Source organism: Callorhinchus milii, unplaced genomic scaffold (genome assembly GCF_018977255.1).
Source record: "Callorhinchus milii isolate IMCB2004 unplaced genomic scaffold, IMCB_Cmil_1.0 Scaffold24, whole genome shotgun sequence".
Taxonomy (NCBI): Eukaryota; Metazoa; Chordata; class Chondrichthyes; order Chimaeriformes; family Callorhinchidae; genus Callorhinchus; species Callorhinchus milii.
The window spans coordinates 1,441,183-1,463,856 of NW_024704765.1; the positions used below are offsets into that span (position 1 = coordinate 1,441,183).

Sequence of the window (22,674 nt, forward strand, 5' to 3'; positions counted from 1 at the left end):
CTTTGTGATACTGACTTAAAATGTCCAGACAGGAATTTTTTTCCCTCGGGCTGCGATGCCTTTGACTTGTTCATTGGGGGAAGGGCACATTTTGAGTGCGAGTGCGTGTGGGCGTCTCACTCTCCTGCAGTTTTCAAAACCTCTGTATACCTCTCGTTCCTACACCAAACAAAATAAAAATGTTATAAAAGTGCTTGGATGCCTCTTTCTTCACCCACTCGGAAATTAGAGAGCTGGTGTTGTGTGTGCGTGGGGAGTGCAGCTGTTTCTTTTTATTTAAGATTATTTAAGCCTGCCAGGGTCTGGGAAGGTTTAACTCTCTCTGTGCTGTGCTCAGTATTAACTGCTATCTTTGCGTGGCATGTGTGAGCCAATCAGGAGGGCATCGGTTTTGCTGACGTTGTGTTGGAGAAAGTTGTCCCTCGTCCAGGACTTGATGTTGAACAGGTCAGTCAGGACCTCAGTAGTCCTGGAGTTCAGGGTGGAGGCAGAGAGGTAGAGTTGGGTGTCATCCGCATATCTGTGGAAATTTACCCCATGTCTGCGGATGATGTCACCACAGGGGGAGCATATAGAGGGTGAAGAGGAGGGGACCGAGGACAGAGCCCTGAGGGACACCGCACGGGACAGTGCGGGGGGGAGGAAAATCCGTTTGCAGAGACCAAGTGGAGGCGGCGTGAAAGGTAGGACCTGAACCAGTCAAGGACAGAGTCTTGGAGGTTAGGGTGGGAGGAGAGGCGGTGGAGGAGGATTGAGTGGTCCACGGTGTCAAAGGCTGCGGAGAGGTCGAGGAGGACGAGGAGACAGAGGGAACCCTGGTCACACATAGTTTGTGACCCTGACCGGAGCACAGTCAAAAAAAGGTTCAAACCCCATGTCGGGACTTGGAAGCACATAATCTAAGCTGACGTTCCAGCAGCGCTGGGTGGGGGGTGCGGCTGAGGTGGGGGGTGCGGCTGAGGTGGGGGTGTGCGGTGCCGAGGTGGGGGTGCGGCCGAGGTGGGGGGTGCGGCCGAGGTGGGGTGCGGCTGAGGTGGGGGGTATGCGAGGTGGGGGTGGCCGAGGTGGGGGGTGCGGCTGAGGTGGGGGGTGCGGCTGAGGTGGGGGGTGCGGCTGAGGTGGGGGGTGTGGCCGAGGTGGGGGGTGCGGCTGAGGTGGGGGGTGGGCTGAGGTGGGGGGTGCGGCTGAGGTGGGGGTGTGGCTGAGGGGGGGTGCGGCTGAGGTGGGGGGTGCGGCTGAGGTGGGGGGTGCGGCCGAGGTGGGGGTGTGGCCGAGGTGGGGGGTGCGGCTGAGGTGGGGGTGCGGCTGAGGTGGGGGGCGGCCGAGGTGGGGGGTGCGGCCGAGGTGGGGGGTGCGGCGAGGTGGGGGGTGCGGCCGAGGTGGGGGGTGCGGCCGAGGTGGGGGGTGCGGCCGAGGTGGGGGTGCGCTGAGGTGGGGGGTGCGGCCGAGGTGGGGGTGCGGCCGAGGTGGGGGGGGTGCGGCCGAGGTGGGGGTGCGGCTGAGGTGGGGGTGAAAGAGTGACAGAGCGAGTGGTACAAAAACAAAGGTAGAGACACACATACACAGACAGAGGACAGGGACAGTGAAATAGACGCAGAGAAAACAAATGTTATTATCTACATGAGATAATAATAATCTTCACATTTGATAAACGCCTTATCACGTCTTCGAGACGTCTCAAAGCGCTTCACAGAATACTGTAAAGTGGAGTGATTCCACAATTTTAGCTTTTATATTAGAATCAACTCATCAAAACCATTTGCAAACCAGGGACAGAACCATTGCAAAAATTACGGGTAAGTAAGTATTAGATAGTAAAACTATTTAAAGCTACTCTGAGCTCGTTAGTGTGGAGCCTCCAGACCACCTCACCCCACCACACCCCCAACGTTAAACTTTTAATTCCAGATGGTTGCATGTTGTAAAGGCTCTGTCACAACAGGATCAGGTCAGACAGTGATACGGTGTCTGAGTTGCGTGTTGCTGTTTCCTGGCTGTGGGGGGTGTGGGGGGATGTGAGGGGGGATGTGAGGGGGTAGCCCCTGGCTCCCTCCTCACAGTGACTGGCTGTGCAGTCGGTTGGCTCCTCCCAGCTCCAGCAAGGAACCTTCAATCCAGTTCACGTTTCCAGCTGTGGCTCCATCCCATTACCAGCGTGCAGCGATTGCTTCTCTCTCCCTGTGTCTAGGCCGCCTGCAATGGCTCAGCCTCTGCTGCTGTTGGCGGCGGCTCTCCTGGCTCTCGCCCTGACCCTGAGTTGGGCGGAGGTGCCGTTGGCAGACGGGGAGCCGCTGGAGCCTTACGACCGGTTGTTTGATGCGGCGGTGAACTCGTACCATCGAAACGATTGGCAAGGGGTGATCATCAACATGGAGCGAGCCCTGAAGAACCAGCAGGTCCTGTATCAGGTCAAGACCCACTGCCGGCTCCAGTGCAACAACCAGACTGGCTTTGTGTCCTCGGCCAGCAGCAGGGACTTCCTCTTCGACCTGAACTTCTTCAACACGGTGCTGAGGAAGGCCGAGTGCCTGCGAGCCTGCAAGAGCACTAGGCTGGGACCAGACTCACTGCATCAGGTCACTGAGGAGACCCAGCTGGAGTTCAAGAGGAGGACTCCTTACAACTATCTGCAAGTCGCTTACTTCAAGGTACGTCTCAGCCTCTCTCCAGGGCAGCAATCGGGAGCAGCTCCTTAAACACCATTGTCTCCAATTAATTTAGGTCCCGATTACCTTGCAATTCAGGTGGGTTCAACCAGTTTCGCCCACAAGATGCACAGTCGATTCACTTGACAGTATAGTCTGTGAAGCGCTTTGACGCATCTAGAAAACATGATAAGGTGCTGTATCAAATACAAGGATTATTATTATCACCCCACAACTGTTTGCCCCCCAAGTCCCCTGCCCCCTCGCCCCCCATCAGTCCATCGGTATCTCAAAGAAATAATGGCAGTAATTCTCCCGATATTTCCTGTCTTATATTCTCCGCCCCATCCAGAATTCGCACACAAAATACTCGCTTTACAGTATATTTACAGCGCTTTGAGACGCCTCAACGACGCAATAAGGTTTTATATCAAATGAAAGGATTATTATTGATGAAATTGTCCCCAAATTGTGTTTGATCGGCCGCTTGTCTCAGCGTCGTGCTGCCACGTTTGCCTCCATGATAGCGATCGCTTAATTTTAAAAGAGACTTGAACCCGCGTAACACTTCGGGACTTTAGCAATAAATATAATGCTCGCATTTGACACTTTGTGCATCTAGTGCAAAAAAAGCGTGTAACTGTAAAGTTTTATTCTGGAGAGAGAAAATTGAACGGCTTGAAGTTCCCTCAAAATCGCAGGGGGTAACTGGCTCTGCAGATCAGGGCAACATTGAACCCCAACACCCTACAGCTATCAATCACTGCAACCATAAAACGCAAGGATTATTATTACCCGTCTGCACAGTTAGATGTTTTGTTCAAGACCCTCATCTTCGCCTGTGCCTTCGGTCACCAGGTTGAGAGACACCGAAAGGGACTTCCCTCCAACCACCCCACACCCCCCTCGCCCTCCACCCTCCCCGATTCTGACCCCCAGCTTGGGTCCGAAGCACTGATTATCCAGTGCCTTGGGAGGTCCTCCTGACGTGAAAGGCGCTGTGTAAATGTCATTTTATTGTTGTTGTTGTGAATTTGTTGGCTTCTGAAATGCTTGTATCAAGCAAGGATCTCGGGGAGTTTAAAGGGCTCCGCACACACACTTCACAGGATCCACTCGGGAAAGGGAGACAGTCACAGTGTAGGGACTCTCGCCATTTAACGCAGTCCGCTGGCTTCCAAACTTTCCGGGGGAATGTGTTCAGTTTGTTTTAACACTGCCCTGGAATTCTGCCTTCCTTTCATTCAGGCAATAGACGGAGCTGAGGCCTAGCTCCCTCCCCCTCCCCCTCCCAGCCCCTTGCTCTGAGCTGCCACGTCAAAGACCGGGTGTCGGCTGGAACTTGCTCAAAGGCTCCCAGCGGCTTCCAGTGCTGCAGAAACTTCGCTCTGGGAATCCCTTGGTATTAAAAAGGAGGCGTGAACTGAATGAGAGTCAGTACGCACAGCTTGCATATTCTGCAGTAACAACCGTTTACAGTAAAAGCTTCTAAATTTCTTTGGTGCGGAGGGGAATCTTTTCAAAACCATTACGACAACTTATAATTTATATAGTGCCCCTTCACAGGAGCGCTTAACAGTGGCGGAGCCAGGGGGAGGGGTTGGACATGACCATAAGTACGGTTGAAGAGGAAGGTCTTCAGTGGTGATCGAAAAGAGGGGAAGTGAGGGCCAAGGCAGGAGGATTGGGGGAGAGAGTTTCAGAAGTTATCGCCCTCACTCAGGTTGATGTTTCCGTGCAGTACTGTGGAAGCAGCGATGTCGGAGACGCCAGCCTTCTTTCCCATTAGGCTGAAGTCCCGTCTGTCTTTTGAAGTGAACGTTCACAATTGCGTACAAATTCATAGCACACAGCAGAAAAGAGTGGTTCCTGAGTCGGTTCATGACTTGAGGGCATCAATTTAAGATAGCTAGCAAACGAGCAAATAGGGAGCTTGGGAATTTTTTTTCACAGTTAGGATAGAGCGATGGTTGAGGCAGAATCAGTATTAGCTTTAAAATGGAAATAGATAAATGTCTGTAAAAATAATAATAATCCTTGCATTCCTTAGCCCATCTTGTCTCAGCCGCTCTTTGAAAGAGCAATCCATTCAATCCCATTTCCCTGGTTTTTGTTTGCCCCCTTACCTTACAGATTACTCTCTTTTGGCTGGATGGAACCCAGTGTGTTAGCTTTGTTGCCTCTGAGCCAGAAGGTTGTGGGTTCAAACTCCACATCAATTTGGAAGTGCTGGGGTGTGTTGCATTGTCGGAGGTGCTGTCCTTCATTAAACCAAGATCCTATCTTCCTGTTCAGGTTGACGTTAAAGATCCCATCGCACTATTGGAAATAGGAAAAGAAAAGGGAGTTGCTCTCGCCCAGTGTCCTGGCCAACAATCCCCCCAAATAAAATTGCTCACTCACTGTGGGACTGTGTGCAACTGGCTGCTGCTTTTCGCTCACAAAATACACAGTCAAAACCACTTTATAGCATATCACCTTTGAGACCTCTCAACAACGTGAAAGGTGCTAGATCAAATGCAAGATTTCTTCTGATTTTTATTATTATTATTTATAGTTATCTATCGTGTTCCCTCTTGAAAACTAATACAAATCCTGCCTCAACCACTGCGCCCAGCAGGGCAATCCGTGTTCTAACAATTCTCTGGGTAACTATTTGAGAATCAATCCTACCAAATGTGGCCGATCAGCCAGCCTGGCTGGGCTGTCACCAGCAGTGCCCTGGGGTACAGCAGACCTGCCTGGCTCAGGAACTGGAATACTTCAAAGCACATCTCAAAACCCTCCTCTTTGACTGTTCCCTTCGGCTCTTCCTACCCTCCCTGCCCTCCCCACTCCCTTACCCCAACTCCCTGCTCGGGTCCAAATCCCTGACTATCACTTCACTTTACAGTATATTCTGTGAAGCGCTTTGAGATGTCTCGAAGATGTGATCAAATACAAAGATTATTATTATTATTATTATTATGCTGACAGTCCAATGCAGTGCTGAGGGTATGCTACATTGTCGGAGGTGCTGTCCTTCAGATGCAATGTTAATGTTAAACCCAAGGGCTTAAAGACAGTCTTTAATGTGTTTTGATCGGCAGATTAAGAAGCTGGACAAGGCTGTGGCAGCGGCCTACACCTTTTTTGTGGCTAATCCAGAACATCTGGAGATGCAGCAAAATCTGGAGTATTACAAGCTGATGGCTGGTGTGAAGGAATCGGACTTTACAGATCTGGAAGCCAGACCCCATATGGTAACCCAACCACAGCAATTCCCTTTGCATTTGTATAGAGCCCTTCACGTGGGGTAGCATCTCGGAATGGTTAACAGTGGCGGAGCCTGATGCTGAGCCAGTGGTTGGGGGGAAGTGACCGTAAGCACAGTCGAAGAGGAAGGCCTTCTGGGGTGATCTGAAAATGAGGAAGGAAGGGGCAAGGTGGAGGGATTGAGGTACAGAGTTCCAAAATTTCGGGGCGTAGTGGCTGAAAGCGCAGCCACCAATGGTGGATTGGAGGGAACAAAGGACAAACAGGAGGCCGGAGTAAATAGAGTGGAGGCAGCAAGCTGTGGGTTGGTGAGTAAGGTTGTAGGGGTAGAGGAGGTGCCAGGGCACAAAGGGATTTGAGTGAGAGGATCTTGATGTCGATCCATGTGATAAGGAGCCAGTGGAGCTTGGCTAGAACTGGTGTGATGGAGGTATGGCATATACGGGCAGCTGAGTTTTAAATTGTTTGGATTTTTGTGGGGAATAGTTGTGGGAGAGGCCTTGTCCTTCAGATGAGACATGAAAGTGGTCCCGTCTGTGCCTATTCAGACCAACCGTGAAGATCCCGCCACACTACTGGAAAAGAGAATGAATTTTCTCCTGGGCCCCTAGTCAACAATCCTCCAGATTAATGCATCATTCACTTCATGTGTGCAGGACATTGCTGTACGCATAATAGTTTCTGCCTTCATCTGCAAAATACACAGTCACTACACTTGATATAATTTCCAGGTGAACTGCTCTGAGACATTTTGAAGTTTGAGGTTGATCATGTAGATGATATAGATAATATGGATCATATAGATATCTATAGATTTACTGTGAATATTTATATTTAAGGTTCTTTCTCTCTCCCAGGAATCGTTCCGGGCGGGAGTCAGACTGTACACAGATGAGCAGTTTCTAGCCTCGATCGAGCTCTTTGAGAAAGCTTTGGTGCAGTACCTCCAGGCAGATATGGAGTGCCGAGCACTGTGTGAAGGTCCGTATCTCTTTGATGGTTACAGTTACATGGAGTACAATGCAGACCTCTTCCAAGCCATAACAGGTACTTACTTTTCAGCTTATTTCAAAACCTTTCAGCTGTTCCAAAGAGGGATAGAGGGCAAGCAATTTGGGACGTCCTCCTGACGTGAAAGGCGCTATATAAATGCAATTTCTTGTTGTTGTTAAAAATGTGACTTACATGGGAAGAACCTTCCACTCTCCAGCTTGTTTTGGTTGTGATGGGATCACTATCATGATTGATGACGATCAGCATTTCATCTGAAATTCTACCACTGCTAACATTAACTAGGAGGGAGGTTTTCCCCAGTGTCCTGCAAAACAGTATAGTGACTGTGTAATTATACATATTCGATGCACAGTCACTACACCTGCCAGCAGACAGGCACTATGCTTTGTGATAAGTCCTGTGAAGCACTTTGAGGCATCCTCCCAACACGAAAGGTACTGTATCAAATGCAAGGATTGTTGTTGTTATTGTCATCCTGGCTCAGTTGGTTGCATTCTTGCCTCATTTTTGCTTCAACTATATAGAGCCTTGGTCAGACCCCATCTGGAGACTGCGTTCAGTTTTGGGCACTTCATCTCAAGAAGGATATATTGGCTGTGGCGGATGTGTAACGCAAATTTACCAGAACGATACCAGGGCATAAAGGGTTGAATTATGAGGGCAGGTTGGATTAACTTGGTCTCTATTCGCTTGAGTTTAGAAGGTTGAGAGATGATCTGATTCAGGTTTTTAAAATAATAAAGGGATTCAATAGTGTAGTTACAGAGAACCTATTTCCTCTGGTGGGGGAATCCAGATCAAGGGGCATCACTCTAAAATTGGAGCTAGGTCATTAAGACGTGAAATTATAAGGCTTTGAAGGCATGATCTTATCCATTTTTCACCCAAAGGGAAGAGGGAAGGTGAAATCTGGAACTCTCTCCCCCAAAAGTCTGTGGATAAACAACAATTGATACAGCGCCTCATCACATCTTCGAGACGTCTCAAAGCGCTTCACAAGACACTGTAAAGTGAATTGACTGTGTATTTTGTTGGCGAACTGCGGCAGCTAATTGTGCACAGCAGCGTTCCACAAACAGTCGTGGATTGAGTGACCCAATTAGTATTTTATTAATGATCTCTTGAATAAATTATGCTGGATCCATTTACATCTTCAAGACGAAGGTAGATAGATATTTGTCAGGTCAGGGTATTAAGGGGTATGGGGTGAGGGCGGGTATTGGGACTTAAGGTACAGATCAGACATGATTTTATAGAATGGCAGAACAGGCTCGAGCTTCTGAATAGCCTAGTGCTGGTTCTATGTTGAGACTCACAATCTCACGAACCCAATCAATGTGACCATCATGTTGACGCAGTTGGAATTGGCTTGGCGGTTAAGAGAAATGATGCAGTCACAAGTTTGTTTGCATGACTGCTCTTAAAAGCTAAGACAATTACAACTCTATCGATAACTCTGGTCTTTAATCATAATGGGGTCCTGTAGCGTGTTGGTTAGAGCAAGCCAGAGGATCCGGGCTTGATTTCCTAGCAGCACGATACCTTAGGCAAGTTTCTGATTAACTTAAGTATTTTTAGGAAACAAAACAAAACTAGAGCTATGGCCACCAGTAAGTGGTCATACACTGAAGCCACCAAAAAAATTGGTTTGAGAAACAATGGTTTATAGGCTGACCTGATGCAGGACTTGGGGGAGCGATATATTGTCAGACGTGACATCCTTTGCGTAAGCTGTTAGACTAATGTACTGGTCAGATAGAAGTTAAAGATGCCTGGGACCTAGTGAAAAGAGAAGGGAATTCCTCCTGGTATCCTGTCCGACAGCCCCCCAGATAAATCGTTCATTTGTGCCAGTTCTTCAGTTGGATGTTACAATAATACAGGAAACTCCTGATAACTCATCACTCTGAGTGAGGAAAAAGGATTCAGTGACAAGTTATTAGGAGTGGCAAGTTCGGCACATGGATAAATATCCGGGATATTGACTCAAGTGGGGCTGACAAATTCAGACAGGGCTGAGTTAGCAGGAGTTTACCGTTTAATAAAAAGTACATGTTACTTTATCTTTCATTAAAGTGCTCAACTGTCCTATTCTCTACCACATTTGCTGTGTTTTTTCAGATCATTACATTCAGATCCTGAGCTGCCGGCAGAACTGTGCTGTGGAGTTGGCTAGCCGGCCTGGGAAAGAGAAGCCCATCGATAACTTCCTGCCCGCCCATTATGATCACCTGCAGTTTGCCTACTACAACAGTTGAGTGTGTCCGTCCCTTGAGAGCAATTATTACCTGTGAAACTTTAATGTCTTCAGGTCCCTTCATTCGCTGGCACCTCCCTACCTCTCTGACCTGCTTACTCTCCAATCCATTACCCATCGCCTCCCCTCCAGCCTCCTGCCTGTCCCTCCTGCCCTCCGTTCCACCTTCGGTGGCCGCGCTTTCAGCCACTTCCCCCTGAAACTCTGGAACACTCTTCCCTCTAGACCTCCTCCTTACATTTCAGTGAGTGAATAGTGAACCTATGGAACAGGCTCTCTGGGGAGACGGTTGAAGTAGGAAATATTGATTCTTGCAAACACAGATTATATAGTTTTCTCTTAGGAAATAACATTAGGGAATACAGTACATAGAAAGTTTGGAACATATGTGCATGCGACCACCAAGAAGCTGGAAGGCCAACTAGATGGGCCTTGGTCTTTTTTCATCTAGCATTTCTTATGTTTGTGTGCTCCCTCCTTCCCGACCTTCAGATCATGCCTGAAGACCTTCCACTTCGATCAAGCCTATGGTTGAGGGTTGGGGGCTGTATTATTGGAGATGCCTTCTACTTGAGAAATGACACCATGGGCTTACACGAAAGAGAAGGGATCTCTCTCCCAGTGTCCTGGCCAACGATCCCCCAAATAAAATTGCTTCTTCACTTCATGGCTGTTTGTGCACAATGCAGCTGCTGCATTTGCCTACATAATACAGTCACTACATTTGATGGTATATCCTACAAAGAGCTTTGAGAGACGTCTTCCCAATGTGAAAGGCGCTGTATCAAATGTAAATTTTAAAAATTATTTTGAGGATTATTAATGTGGGGTCTTCATTTCAGCGGAGAATTATGAAAAGGCCATTGAGTGCACCAAAACGTACCTTCTTTTCTATCCCAACGATGAGGTGATGAACCAGAACCAGCAGTATTACGAGGCAGTACTGGGAGACCAACTAGCGAGACACATTGATGCCAGAGAGGTAAGGAGTCCTCAGACCCTATGGTTCAAATGCCTTCTTGTTGCTCTTTTCTGTTAGCATTGCCTCATTCATGCGTGATGATAATTCTCCTCAAGATGGTAGGAATTTGATTGCTTCACCGGCTCCCTTTCCCCCAGTGGATCGAGTTTAACATCCTCATCCTCGCCTGAAAGTCCTCTACAATGTTGTTTTGCCCTACCTCTGACCTCCTAAAACCCTACAACCTGTCTGCTCCCTCCACTTGGCAGGCACTGGCCTGCTTCATGTCCCCCCACCCTGCCCGCTCCATCGCTGGAAGTCGAGCCTTAAGCCTTTCTGTCTCCACCCTCTGGAACTCCATCCTGGAGCCCCTCCACCTTTGCCCCTCACTTGCCTCCTTCAAGTCCCTTCTCAAGACCTTCCCCTTTGACTGTGCCTTCGATCATCTTCCCACCACCAACCCTTTACACCTTCTTGACTCACAACACCCAGGTGGGTTACACCTTGGAACATCCTCCCGATATGAAGGGCACTGTATAAATGAAATTTGTGTTTGTTGTTGTCGTTGTTGGTTCGGGCCTACGTCTCCTTACACCTGAGGTCCTAATCCTGTCACTAGCCGAGTGGGGACCAGGAACTGCCCGAAGGAAAGGGAGGGAAAATCTGAGATCTTATCCCAGGAGGAGAAGTTCAATGAAAACTAACCCAGGATGAGGTCTTAAATCCTCACTAGGCTTTGATGAGGCCTGGGAGGCTTGTGTCAAATTGGTTACAAAATGCCCCATTTCCCCTGTTTTTGAGCCGTGCTGAACAGAACTCTGGCTCATTGCCGACTCTTCTTATTGAAGGTAAGTTGTGTTAGGGTACATCTATGTTGACACTTTTCCTGTATCGGTGGATGTCCAGCGCTCTTATCTGTCGAACAAATCGATGCTGGGATTCCTGTGCTTGACACTGTGGAGTCCTGTAGCTCAGTGATTAGAGCACTCGCTTTGCAAGTGAGAAACCTGAGTTCAATTCCAGGCAGAGGGCGAAACCTTGGGCAAGTTTCCTTACTCCACACTCCTAATAATAATCCTCCAAAACCAAAAACAATAATAAATTGGTCATTTTCAATCCACGACTGTTTGTGGGACATTGCTGTGCGCAATTGGCTGCCGCGTTCGCCCACAAATATACAGTCAATTCACTTTACAGTATATTCTGTGAAGCACTTTGGGACGTCCTCCCGACGTGAAAAGCGCTATATCAAATGCGAGGATTATTATTATTATTATTATTACTTTTCTGTCTCTTCCTCACAGAGAGTCCAGGTGTACATCAACAGCTCACTGCTGGAGAAGGAACTGCTGTACTTTGCCAACGAAGTGTTTGGGATCACATTTATAGACCCAGTAGGTTGCTGCATGTTGACACATGTGACCCAGTTGATGTCTTTTCTATAAGACCTGTTACAACATGGAAACAGGCCATTCGGCCCAACTCGTCTGTGCGGTGTTTAAATGCCATATGACTCTCCTACCCATCCTATCCCCCTCTCCCATACCCCTCCTATCCCCCTCTCCCATAACCCTCCTATTCTCCTCTCCCATACCCTTCTGCTCCCTTGTGTATGAAGCTTAAATATTGTACATTGATGCTTTCAGCTTCAGCCACAGCTTTCCTGAAGGGAGTTCCACATTTTGACCACACTCTGCGTGAACATTTCCTCTTAAACTCCCTGTTAGATCTGTTACTGGCTATTTTAGAGTTACGCACTAATTATAGTCAAACAAACAAGTAAGTCAACACCCAATCATTTCATTCCAGGTGAAAGGTGTGATTATAAGTGCATTTTGTTGTTGTCCAATAATAAGTGGCACTTTATTAAGCCACGTCTCAGAGAGTACTGTGCTTTTGGTCACCTCTCCCCCCCGAACCCAATTCAGCTCTCACCCTCAACTCTGGTGTCTGACCAGCACTGTGAAGCACTTTGAGAAATCTTCCTGACAAGACAGGTACTGTGTAAATGTAAATTGTATTGCAGTGTTAGTGTGACTAACCCATTTCTGCCTTCTCAGGACGCTTGGACTCCAGAAAATGTGATGCCTGTTAAACTCAGGGAAAAACAAAAGTAAGGAGCGAAGCCTTTGAGTAGAATATAATGGGGAAACAAAAGGCAAAACACTACAGATGCTGGAAATCTGAAATAAAAACTGAAGTGGCTGGGAACACGCAGCAGGTCAGGCAGCATCTAAGGAGAGAGAAAAATTAGTTAACGTTTCAAGTCAATGACCTTTCAGATCTGAAACGTTAACTCATTTTTCTCTTTCTTGAGAGATGCTGCCTGACCTGCTGCGTGTTCCCAGTGACTTCTGGTTTTAGAATATATCAAGAGCCTGGAATTTGGGATCTGCCTCACTGCCCAATTGTAATATTCTAATCCCACTTGCTTAATCTCCCTGTCCTGAAAGTCTCAACAGTTCCACGAGAACTTAGAAGATTGAGTGGAGGCCAGTTAGAGGTTGGTGACCAGAGGGCATCGATGTGACATCACAAAAAAACAGAGGGAGAGGTTAGACACAGAGGGTTATTAGAACATGGAATGGCCGACCAAAAATACTGAGGCAGAATTGATACCAACAATTGGGTAAATATTTGAAAAGGAGAACTTGGAAAGGCTGGAGGGAGGGACAGGGACCGAAGACAGGGGATTACAATACAAGACAAAATTACGCCTATATTTGTAAAGCTTTCATGTTGGGAGGACATCCCAAGGCGCTGGACAGTCAGGGATTTGGACCTGAACTGGGGATTGGGAACAGGGAGGGTAGGGAGGGTAAGGTGGGGGGGGCTGAAATCTCGGTCGAAGAGAAGGTTTTTGAGATGTGCCTTGAAGGAGGTAATGGAGGGAGCGAGGCGAAGGGAATGTGGGATGAGTTCCATAGGGTGGAGGGAAGGCTAATGGCCTGGCCGCCGATGATGGGGCCGGGCTGGGTATGGGTCGTGGAGCAGGGACCAAATCGAAAGCTCTCACAGAGAGCCAGCACTGGCACGAGGGGATGAATGGCCTCTCGCTGTGCTGTAAGATTCTAGGCTTCACGACTTGTTCTCAAGGGATGATTCCATGACCTCACATGATCCACAGCCAAGTGTCTTCCCTTCACACAGGCCAGACAGTGAGTGTGGGGCAGGGAGTGACCACTAGAGGGAATATGTACACAGTACAGTACAGTAGAACCCTGTTAGAATGGCCTCGTTATTGATGTGTGGACTTCACCACTTACCTACAAGATCTGACAAGTACACGTTGGTTTTGTCTGTGCTTCACAATGCTGATAAGGCATGTAGGAATTTTTTTGGGTTAAGCCGGGTATCTGACACACATGTGGGAACCCATCACGGTGCTTAAGAGTATCCAAACCGAGCTGAGAATTCCATGCATCCCACCTACACATGGAAATCCCAAAGATAGATTATTGGAATGGAATGCGCTCTCTCTCTCTCTCCCTGGAAGGACACACCCTGCTTACCTAATTCAGGAAAGTATTAGGCGCAGGTTGGCAAGAGCCAAGCCTTGTGGGGAATTCAAAGGTGGGTGTTGGGGTGACTGCTATAGTCTATCCAGCTAAAACGGCATAGCTTGCTATTGATATCACTGTCTGGCAAGCTTTCCTACTCTTTCTCCAACTAGGACCAGCCTACCCTTTAAGGCTTTGGCTTGCAGGGTTAATAGGAGATGACTCTCCCGAACTGACTGCCGTGCAGCTCATTGCTGGTGACAACAGTTCCCTGTGAAGGGCTTGGGGTTAGGCTCTAACACCCACAGCGCAGTGCTAAAGGGACGTGGGCTGTTTGGTATTTTTTTAGAAAACTACTGAAATGGTTAATCTGTTGAAACAGGACTGAGCGGGAGACTGCAGCGCGGATCAGCGAGGAGATTGGGAACCTGATGAAGGAAATCGAGCATCTTGTGGATGAGAAGACCAAGGAGTCGGTGGAGATCGTTAAGATGGTCCGAGAGGGTGAGTGAGGTGCCTGTGATCTGACCGCACAGACTTTTACGCACTAAATAATAAACTGAGCTGGTTCCATCAGCTCTCAATCACTCATCTCGCAAGCGAGACGACCTGGGTTTGATTTGATTCCCGGGCAGGGCAAAATGTCGGGCAATCTTCCTTGCTCCCCACGCCTTTTTTACCTAGCAGGAACCCAATTGTTAGTCGATTGGTGGATCACTTTCTGGGGGTAATAATCCCTTCAAAAAAATAAAATAAAAATAATATTTACTCAATGCTTGGTGTTTGTTGGACACTGCTGTGCATTTCGTCCACAAAATATACAGTCAATTCACTTTGCAGTATATTTTTGAAGACATGCTGAGGCGCTATATCAAATGCAAGGATTATTATTATAATAATCCATCAGACTGCAAGATCCTCGACCAGACCTTTAAATCCCTCCACCATCTCCCCCTCCCCCTCCAACCCCTTCCTGCCTTGTTCTCACTCTTTTTGCTCTTCCCTCATTCCGTCCATTCCACTATGGATAGCTGAGCTTTCAGCCCCCACGCCCAGTGCTAATCACCTAACCATGTTATCTGAGTTGTTCCCCACCCCGCCTCCTGACTGTCTGACGGACCTTTGAGGTGTGTTGACGTTTCTCTCCTGTTGCAGGAGGTCCTGTGCTGTATGATGGGGTGCAGGTGGTGATGAACTCCAAGATGATGAACGGCACACAGAGAGGCCTGATGGACGGAGTTATCACCCCCAATCAATGCCTGGAGCTCCGCATGCTGTCTAACGTGAGTACGTCTAGGCTGATATGCCAGTGCAGTCCTGCAAAAGTGAAGTACATCCCCAGCACTGCACTGGAGTGTCAGCCTGGACCATGCAAGTTCAAAGTCTCGACATGGGTTTTGATGAAGTAGATAGAGAGAAGCTGTTTCCTCTGGCGGGTGGGCCAGTAACCAGAGGACACAGATTCAAGATAATTGGCAAAAGAACCAGAGGGAGACGAGGAGACTTTTTTTTACACAGAGTTGTTACGGTCTGGAAGTCACTGCCTGAAAGGCTGGTGGAAATAGATTCAATAACAATTTTCCAAAGGAAATTGGATAGGTATTTGAAAAGGAAAATATTTGCAAGGATATGGGGAGAGTGGGACTGATCGGGTAACCGGCAACTGGCAAAGAGCTGGCACAGGCAAGATGGGCCGAATGGCCTCCTTCTGTGCTGTAATATTCTATGAGGCTAGAACGCGCCACCTTCTGACGGAAAAGCAAGAGTGCAAACAATTGAGCCAAAGCTGACACTTAACACCCACACATTTCTTAACACAAAGAAAAATGATTGAATGGAACAGGGGTTAACAGGAAGGGCCAGGCCGCTGGGATTCAATTAAGAAAACTATCTGGTGCTGTGATGGGAGGATAATAGGGATTGTGGAGAGATGAGATCAAATGTGCCTTAGGTTCTTCTTCATCCAAACTAATCTTGTGAGCGGTGTACAGTTGGCTGCCTCGGCCGGAGATGGTTACCGTGGAAAACCTTCACCGCACACTCCCAACGAGCGATTCCAGGGAGTGACCATGCTCAAGGCTCTCAAGGTAAGTCCTCCACATTTTGTGTTTCATTCAAGCTTTAATCACAGTCTCTGGAAGTTTTCAAAGAATGAGACTGAAACACACAAACATCACCGTCTTAGCTGGTTAGACTCCAGCAGTTACCCCGACTCACATTCTAGGGTCCCCAGGTTTTGCCTTTGCCGACATCTGTCTAATCCTCTCCGGAATTAGGTTAAATGGGGTGTATCTTTCCAGGGAGAAAGAGTCACATTTCACTCCAAGCCTGGGAATATTTACATGTAGGCGCTGTATTTATTTGTCTTGAGTTTTATCGATTCTACTCTAAAGTTTATCATAGAATCGTACAGCACAAAAAGAGGCCATTCGGTCCATTGAGTCTGTGCGGCTCTTTGAGAAGAGCAGTGTAATATCAATCCCACTCCCCGGCCCTTTCCCCATAACCCGCAAACCCGTCCTCCTCAAATACCCGTCCACCGCGTTTTTAAAAGTTGTTATCGAATCGGCCTCCACCACTGTTTCAGCCAATGCGTTCGAACAACTCGCCAATTGAAAAAATGTCTTCTCCCCTCCCTCGGCTTCTTTTTGAATCTGTGACCTCGAGTCACCGACACACCCACCAGTGGAAACAGTTTTCCCTTTTCTAACCTATCAAATCCCTCATGATTTTGAAGACCTCTATTAGGTCTCCTCGTAACCTTTATGGGACATAAATTCAGAATTCTCTGGGAAAGATTTAAAGGGAGAGGGTATTTTACGTAGAATATTATACGAAGTTAAAATGCTTTCTTACAAGTGGTGAAGCTCAGTCCATAACATTTTAAATGGAACGTAATAGTGAGAAGTAATTAAGGGTGCAGGGCAAAGAGCAAGGAATCCCACAAACAACCATGAAGTGAATGATCAATTTGATCATGAGGATTGTTGGCCAGGACACTGGGAGAGAGAAACACCCTTCTCTTTTTCACTTCCATCTGAACAGACACAGGCATAGTTGGAGCATCAGTTTGAACCCATAACCTTCTGCCCCAGAGGCAAGAGTGAAAGTGACTGAGCCAGGCTGACGTCTGGTATTGTCTTGAGTTTACAACAGTGTGCTCTTGTTTTTTAACAGCTGGCACAGGACGGCAAGGTTCCTCTGAGTTCAGCTAAACTCTATTACGATGTGAGCGAGAAAGTCCGGAGAATTCTTGAATCATATTATCGCCTTGAAAAGCCACTGCACTTCTCCTACACCCACCTGGTTTGCCGTACGGCCGTAGAAGGTAAAGCCACGAGCAGTATGTCTTCCCTTTCCTTCCCTTCCCATCCCTCCCTCAGGAAACTCCTCCAGCCTCTGCTCTTCCAAGTCCACTCTACTGCTCCTCCTCATCACTCCCTCCAGTCCATTGGTGGCCAAGCCTTCAGGCCCGATATCCCTACTCTCTGAACCTTTCCTCAAAATTCGTCCTCTTCCTCCCCCTGCCTATTAGCCTTGTTGCTCACGCCTTTAATCAACACCACTAGTTAAAAAAGGTGGAAAGGAAATGATGGGGGACTATAGTTAGTCTCACACCAATGATAGGAAAAATTTTAGAATCATTGATTAAGGATGTGGTAGTGCGGTATTTAGGGCACAATATAATTAGTCCAAGTCAACATGGCTTTACAAAAGGGAAGTCATGTTTGACAAATCTCATAGAGTTTTTTGAGGATATTTCCAGTAAACTAGATAAGGGTGAATCAGTGGATGTGGTCTATTTGGACTTCCAGAAGGCATTCGATAAGGTGCCGCATAAAAGGTTAGTCCAAAAGATAAGGGCCCATGGAATTGGGGGGAGCATATTAACATGGATTGGGGAATGGTTAACGGGTAGGAAACAAAGAGTAGGGATAAACGGGTCCTTTTCAGATTGGCGGGATGTGACTAGTGGAGTGCCACAAGGATCAGTCCTTGGGCCTCAGCTATTTACCATCTACATCAACGATCTAGATGAGGACATCGAAGTTAATATATCTAAATTCGCGGATGACACAAAACTAGGAGGAAGTGTCAACACAGAGGACGACCATAAAAAAATGCAGCATGACATAGACAGGTTAGGTGATTGGGCAGGTGGGTGGCAGATGAAATATAATGTAGGGAAGTGTGAAGTCATCCACCTCGATAGCAAAAACAGTAGAGCGGGTTTTTTTAGAAGGGGAGAGATTGGAACGTGTTAGCGTCCAGAGGGACTTGGGTTCCTTGTACACCAATCACAGAAAGTTAGTCTGCAGGTGCAGCAGCAATTAGGAAGGCGAACGGTATGTTAGCATTCATTATGAAAGGATTAGAGTATAAGAGTAGGGAAGTCTTGCTGCAACTGTATAGGGCCCTGGTGAGACCACACCTGGAATACTGTGTGCAGTTTTGGTCTCCTCATTTAAGGAAGGATGTACTTGCCTTGGAGGGGGTGCAGCGTAGATTTACTAGGTTAGTACCAGGGATGAAGGGGATGAGTTACGAGGATAGGCTGACCAATTTGGGCCTATATTCTCTAGAATATAGAAGAATTAGAGGGGATCTTATAGAAACCTATAAGATCATCAAAGGGCATGATAGAGTAGATAGTGGGAGATTGTTTCCCCCGGTTGGAGAAACTAAAACCAGGGGTCACAACCTTAAAATCAGAGGCAGCCCTTTCGCACTGAGTTGAGGAAGAACTTCTTCACTCAAAGGGTAGTGAATGTATGGAACTCACTACCCCAAAGGGCTGTTGACGCTCAGTCCTTGAACATATTCAAGACTGAGAGAGATAGATTTCTTATTGCAAAAGGGATTAAGGGATATGCGGATAAGGCAGCGTCAGGTTATTAGCTGGAGTTAGATTAGAAGATCAGCCATGATTGAATGGCGGGGCAGAGGCTCGAAGAGCCGAATGGCCTACTCCTGCTCCTACATGTTATGTTATTTTATTATGTTACCATCAAGCTCCCCCTTCCTCTCTTGCCCCCCCGCCCAGCCTGCCCCACCATTGACAGTCAGGCCTTCACCCTCTCTGCCTCCACTCTTTGGATCGTCATCCCACATTTGCTTTGCCTCACTCCCCTCCCTTGCCTCCTTCACGGCCCGTCTCAAGACCTTCCTCTTTGGCCCCCTCGTACCCCTTACCCTCCCTGCTCTCCAGCCCCTCCTGATCCCATTCAACCCATCGAGTCTGTGCTGGCTCTTTGAGAAGAATAGAAGGGTATCAGAGGAGGGATGAGGAGGTTGGGAGTTTGTGTAGATTAAACAGCAGCAAAGGTGAGTTGGACCCTTTAGAATCCTGTTTCTGTGCAGCAGCTTTCTATTTAATTCTATATAATCCCTGCTCAGCACAGCCATGCTGTGTGAATGGCCCCTATAAGGACTTATTTTCGGCAAGATCAGCTAACTCCGCATGGACTGGAAAATTCAAACTAGGGTGATTTTCTGTCTCGTGCGCAGTCTAAGTCATAATTGCGTCACGCGATTTAACTTCCCCAAGTTTAAATTTCAGCGTTAGAGGTCACTGAGTGCTTTCTTCACTGATCGAGGCAAAGCGGTTTGGGAAAGAAATTTTGTGAGGACAGCAGGTGGCGTCTGAAAGCTCAGCCACTGATGGTGGAATGGAGGGAGTGGGAATCGAGGGCAGGTCACGCTGGAAAAGGGTACAGACTGGAACAGAGGAGGATTAGAATAGGGGATGTAGAGTGAGAAGGGAGGGATTGGAAACCAGGACAGGTATTGTGAAGTGGATTTGGTGAGTGGTTGGAGTTTGGCAAGGACGTGGTCAATGGGCCAGTTCTTTATCGGTTCATCTTCCAGATGTGCGTTTGGGAAGGATCTTGAACTGACCAGACTCTCTTCATTTCCAACGTTAGGAAACCAGGTAGAACGAGCGGACCTGAGCCATTCCATACACGTGGACAACTGCATCCTGAACTCCGAGGCTCTGGAATGTCGTAAGGAAACGCCGGCTTATACACAGCGGGATTACAGGTACAACAACGGCAAATAGTGAAAGGGAGAGAGAAAGTAATTGCTTCTTAATCACGTCAGAAAGCGATTTACAAGTGTAGTGACTGTTTTTTGTAGGAAAACAGGACCAGAATTTACCGTGCTCTCTGGAATTCTCTCCCCAAATCCCTCTGTGTTCAGAACCCTGTTAAAAGCTTGTTTCCGGACCCTTAACCCCCTCCTCCCCGCCCCACCTCTGTTCCCCTCCAGCCTGCTCAGCACTTCCCATCATACTGGTCATCTGCTTTCAGACTGTCGTAACGCTATGTACGTGCCCGTTCTATGCCGCTGTGTAACCCCTTTGAGGCGTTTGATGTGATATAAGGCCTGAAAAAATACAAGTTGCAATCAAACTGTTCACCCAAAATATTGTATTAATTATTTCCCGAGGTGCCAATACAAACCTGACAGTGGACAAGAGTACCACAATAAATTATTTTTTCCCCCCTACAGTGCTATTCTTTACTTCAATAACGATTTTGAAGGCGGAGAATTTATCTTCACTGAACTGGATGCTAAAAGCATTACTGTAAGTGGTATGGTTTATTTATTTAGTTCATATAATAGCGCTCTCGTTATGACATTCTAGGTGGGATCCACAGAGTCCCATAGTGTAGTGAGAGGACCTGGGTTTGAAACCTTAGGCAAGTTTCCTCGCTCCACATGCCTTTTACATAGTAGGAACCTGATGCTCAGTTGATTGAGGGTAATAATCCCTTCAAAAAAAATAATAATTTGGTCACTCAATTCATGACTGTTTGTAGGACATTGCTGTACACAATTGGCTGCTGTGTTTCACCCACAAAATATGCAGTCTTTGCAGTATATTCTGTGAAGCGCTTTGAGACGTCTGGACGATGTGATAAGGCGCTGTATGCATTGAAACAATTATTATTATGTTATTACAGTTTAAATCACTGTAGAGGTAATTTCAATAACATTGCCACGTTACATAAGAATGGATGTCACTTTCCTTAATATATTTGAGCTTCCAAAAATAGCTTTATTATTATTTATTATTATTAATTATGATTTATTTTATTATTTATTGATTTATTATCAGGCGCGAGTGAAGCCCGATTGTGGCCGACTGGTCAGCTTTTCCTCGGGCAGTGAAAACCCGCATGGTGTGGAGGCGGTGACTAAAGGTCAGCGGTGTGGCCTGGCCATCTGGTTCACTTTGGACCCACGGCAGACAGAGAGGGTAAGAAAGTGGAGCCTTTGTCGAGTCTGGTGATGGAGCACAGACAAGGGGGAGTGCACGAAGTTCAGCAAAGAAGAGGTTAATGGACATGCGGGAGGGCCAGTTCTTTATCAGTTCAATAGCAAGGGTCAGGAGGAGACCATTCAGCCCATGAGCCTGCTCCACCAATTTATGAGATCAAGACAGATTTTTTTAATTTAATCACATTTCCCTGTTTCTTTCTCCACAAGCAATTCCTGTTTCCTTCCCGATTATCTAACCATCTCCCTTTTAAACATCCCAGTTGATAACAACAACAACAACAAGATTCCATTTATAGAACGCCTTTCATGTCGGGAGGACGTCCCAAGGCACTGTACTGACCATTTCGCCCCTGCTCGGGGCAGTGTGTTCCCAGCCCAGAATTGTGTGTGTGTGTTTGTGTGCGTATGTTAGTGTGTGTGTTTTTGTGTGTGTGTGTATGGGGTAAGGGGTGGTTGAGGGTGTAGACCGCAGCCATTATCAAAGAGAGATTTTTAAGAGAGTTTTGAAGGCGGGGAGAGAAGGAGAGAGGAATTTGGGAGAGATACAGAGAGTGGGGTCTCTGTGGATAGAGGCCTCTGATTCAAGCAAGGAAGAGGTGACAAGCGAACAGCAGAACAAGCAGAGGGTCCAGGAGGGAGGAGTAGAACTGGAGCAGGTAGCTCAGAGGGAGCGAAACATTGAGGTCAGGAGTAGGAGAAAGTACCTGTCAAACTTCTCATGCAGGGATGAGGGACTATAATTATGTGGGGAAACTAGAGAGGCTGGGATTATTCTCCTTAGAGCAGAGAATGTTGAAGGGTGATTTAATAGAGGTATTTAAATTATGAGGGGCTTTGATAAGAATAGATAGGCAGAAATTGGCAGGTGGGTCGGTAATCAGAGGACACAGATTTAAGATAATTGGCAAAAGAACCAGAAAGGGAGACGAGCAGAATTTTTTTACCCAGAGACTTGTTACGGTCTGGAACGCACTGCGTGAAAACAGATGCGATAATAGCTTTCAAAAGGGAATTAGATAGGTAATTAACAAAGAAGAATTTGCATGTCTATGAGGTAAGAGCAAGGGCTGGGAGTGGGATTAGTTGGTAGCTATTTCAAAGAGCTGGGCACAGGCACGGTGGGCTGAATGGCCTCCGTCTGTGCTGTAAAATTCTATGATTCTCACTTGTATTCGGCGTTTCCCACAGGACAGGTTTGAGGCTGATGAACTTGTAAAGATGCTCTTTGACCTGGATGTTGACCAGGTGGCAGCCAAAGCACCGGCTGTGGGTGAGAAGACCCTGGGACCCTCGGAGGGAGGCCCGCAGAGCCAGGGAGGGGCTAACACACAGACACCGGCTGGAGGTCAAGCAACAGAAATGGCAGGCGAACCTGGGGCAGCCCCCTCCAACAAGACACCGACTCGTGACACAGAGAACCAAGGCCCAAAAGCCCCTGCAGACGTCCCCCTGAACTCAGCTTCAACAAAGCAGGAGTTGTAATGTAGTTGCTCATGTCCTTTTTGTCATTCACTGTTAGTCGGAAGAGGTACTGATTCTGTCCTAAAATTCTGGTCCAATTTCCTCCCCTCCCCCTCCCCATCATCCTCTCTCTGCCACCCCCCCCCCACCTCCACCCCCACCCCTCCCCACCCCCCACCCCCACCCCCCCCGTCCTTCTCCAGTCTCTGCTTCCAAATGGCAACAATGACGGATTTCTAACTCAAATGTAGTGACATCAAACACACACCCCCCTCCATCGTCATAGCAACAAAA

At 47.5% G+C, this 22,674-nt stretch overlaps 1 protein-coding gene across 1 annotated transcript; it reads left to right on the forward strand.

The window, feature by feature from the left end:
* Nucleotides 1-2,145: 2,145 nt before the first annotated feature.
* Nucleotides 2,146-22,516, forward strand: p3h1 (prolyl 3-hydroxylase 1). The gene is made up of 15 exons (XM_007897768.2): nucleotides 2,146-2,648; nucleotides 5,735-5,887; nucleotides 6,758-6,947; nucleotides 9,036-9,167; nucleotides 10,014-10,153; nucleotides 11,437-11,526; nucleotides 12,193-12,245; nucleotides 14,015-14,136; nucleotides 14,788-14,915; nucleotides 15,624-15,719; nucleotides 16,810-16,960; nucleotides 19,557-19,674; nucleotides 20,146-20,221; nucleotides 20,756-20,896; nucleotides 22,108-22,516. Exons 1-15 carry the CDS (start codon nucleotides 2,199-2,201, stop codon nucleotides 22,399-22,401), a joined length of 2,334 nt encoding a protein of 777 aa, XP_007895959.2. The 5' UTR covers nucleotides 2,146-2,198; the 3' UTR covers nucleotides 22,402-22,516.
* Nucleotides 22,517-22,674: the final 158 nt, after the last annotated feature.

Bases quoted from the DNA above. Each gene is read 5' to 3' on its own strand.
- p3h1 (XM_007897768.2), top strand. From the start codon at position 2,199: ATGGCTCAGCCTCTGCTGCTGTTGGCGGCGGCTCTCCTGGCTCTCGCC. The intron at 2,649-5,734 runs GTACGTCTCAGC...TTTGATCGGCAG, and splicing joins TGCAAGTCGCTTACTTCAAG to ATTAAGAAGCTGGACAAGGC. The intron at 20,897-22,107 runs GTAAGAAAGTGG...CGTTTCCCACAG, and splicing joins ACCCACGGCAGACAGAGAGG to GACAGGTTTGAGGCTGATGA.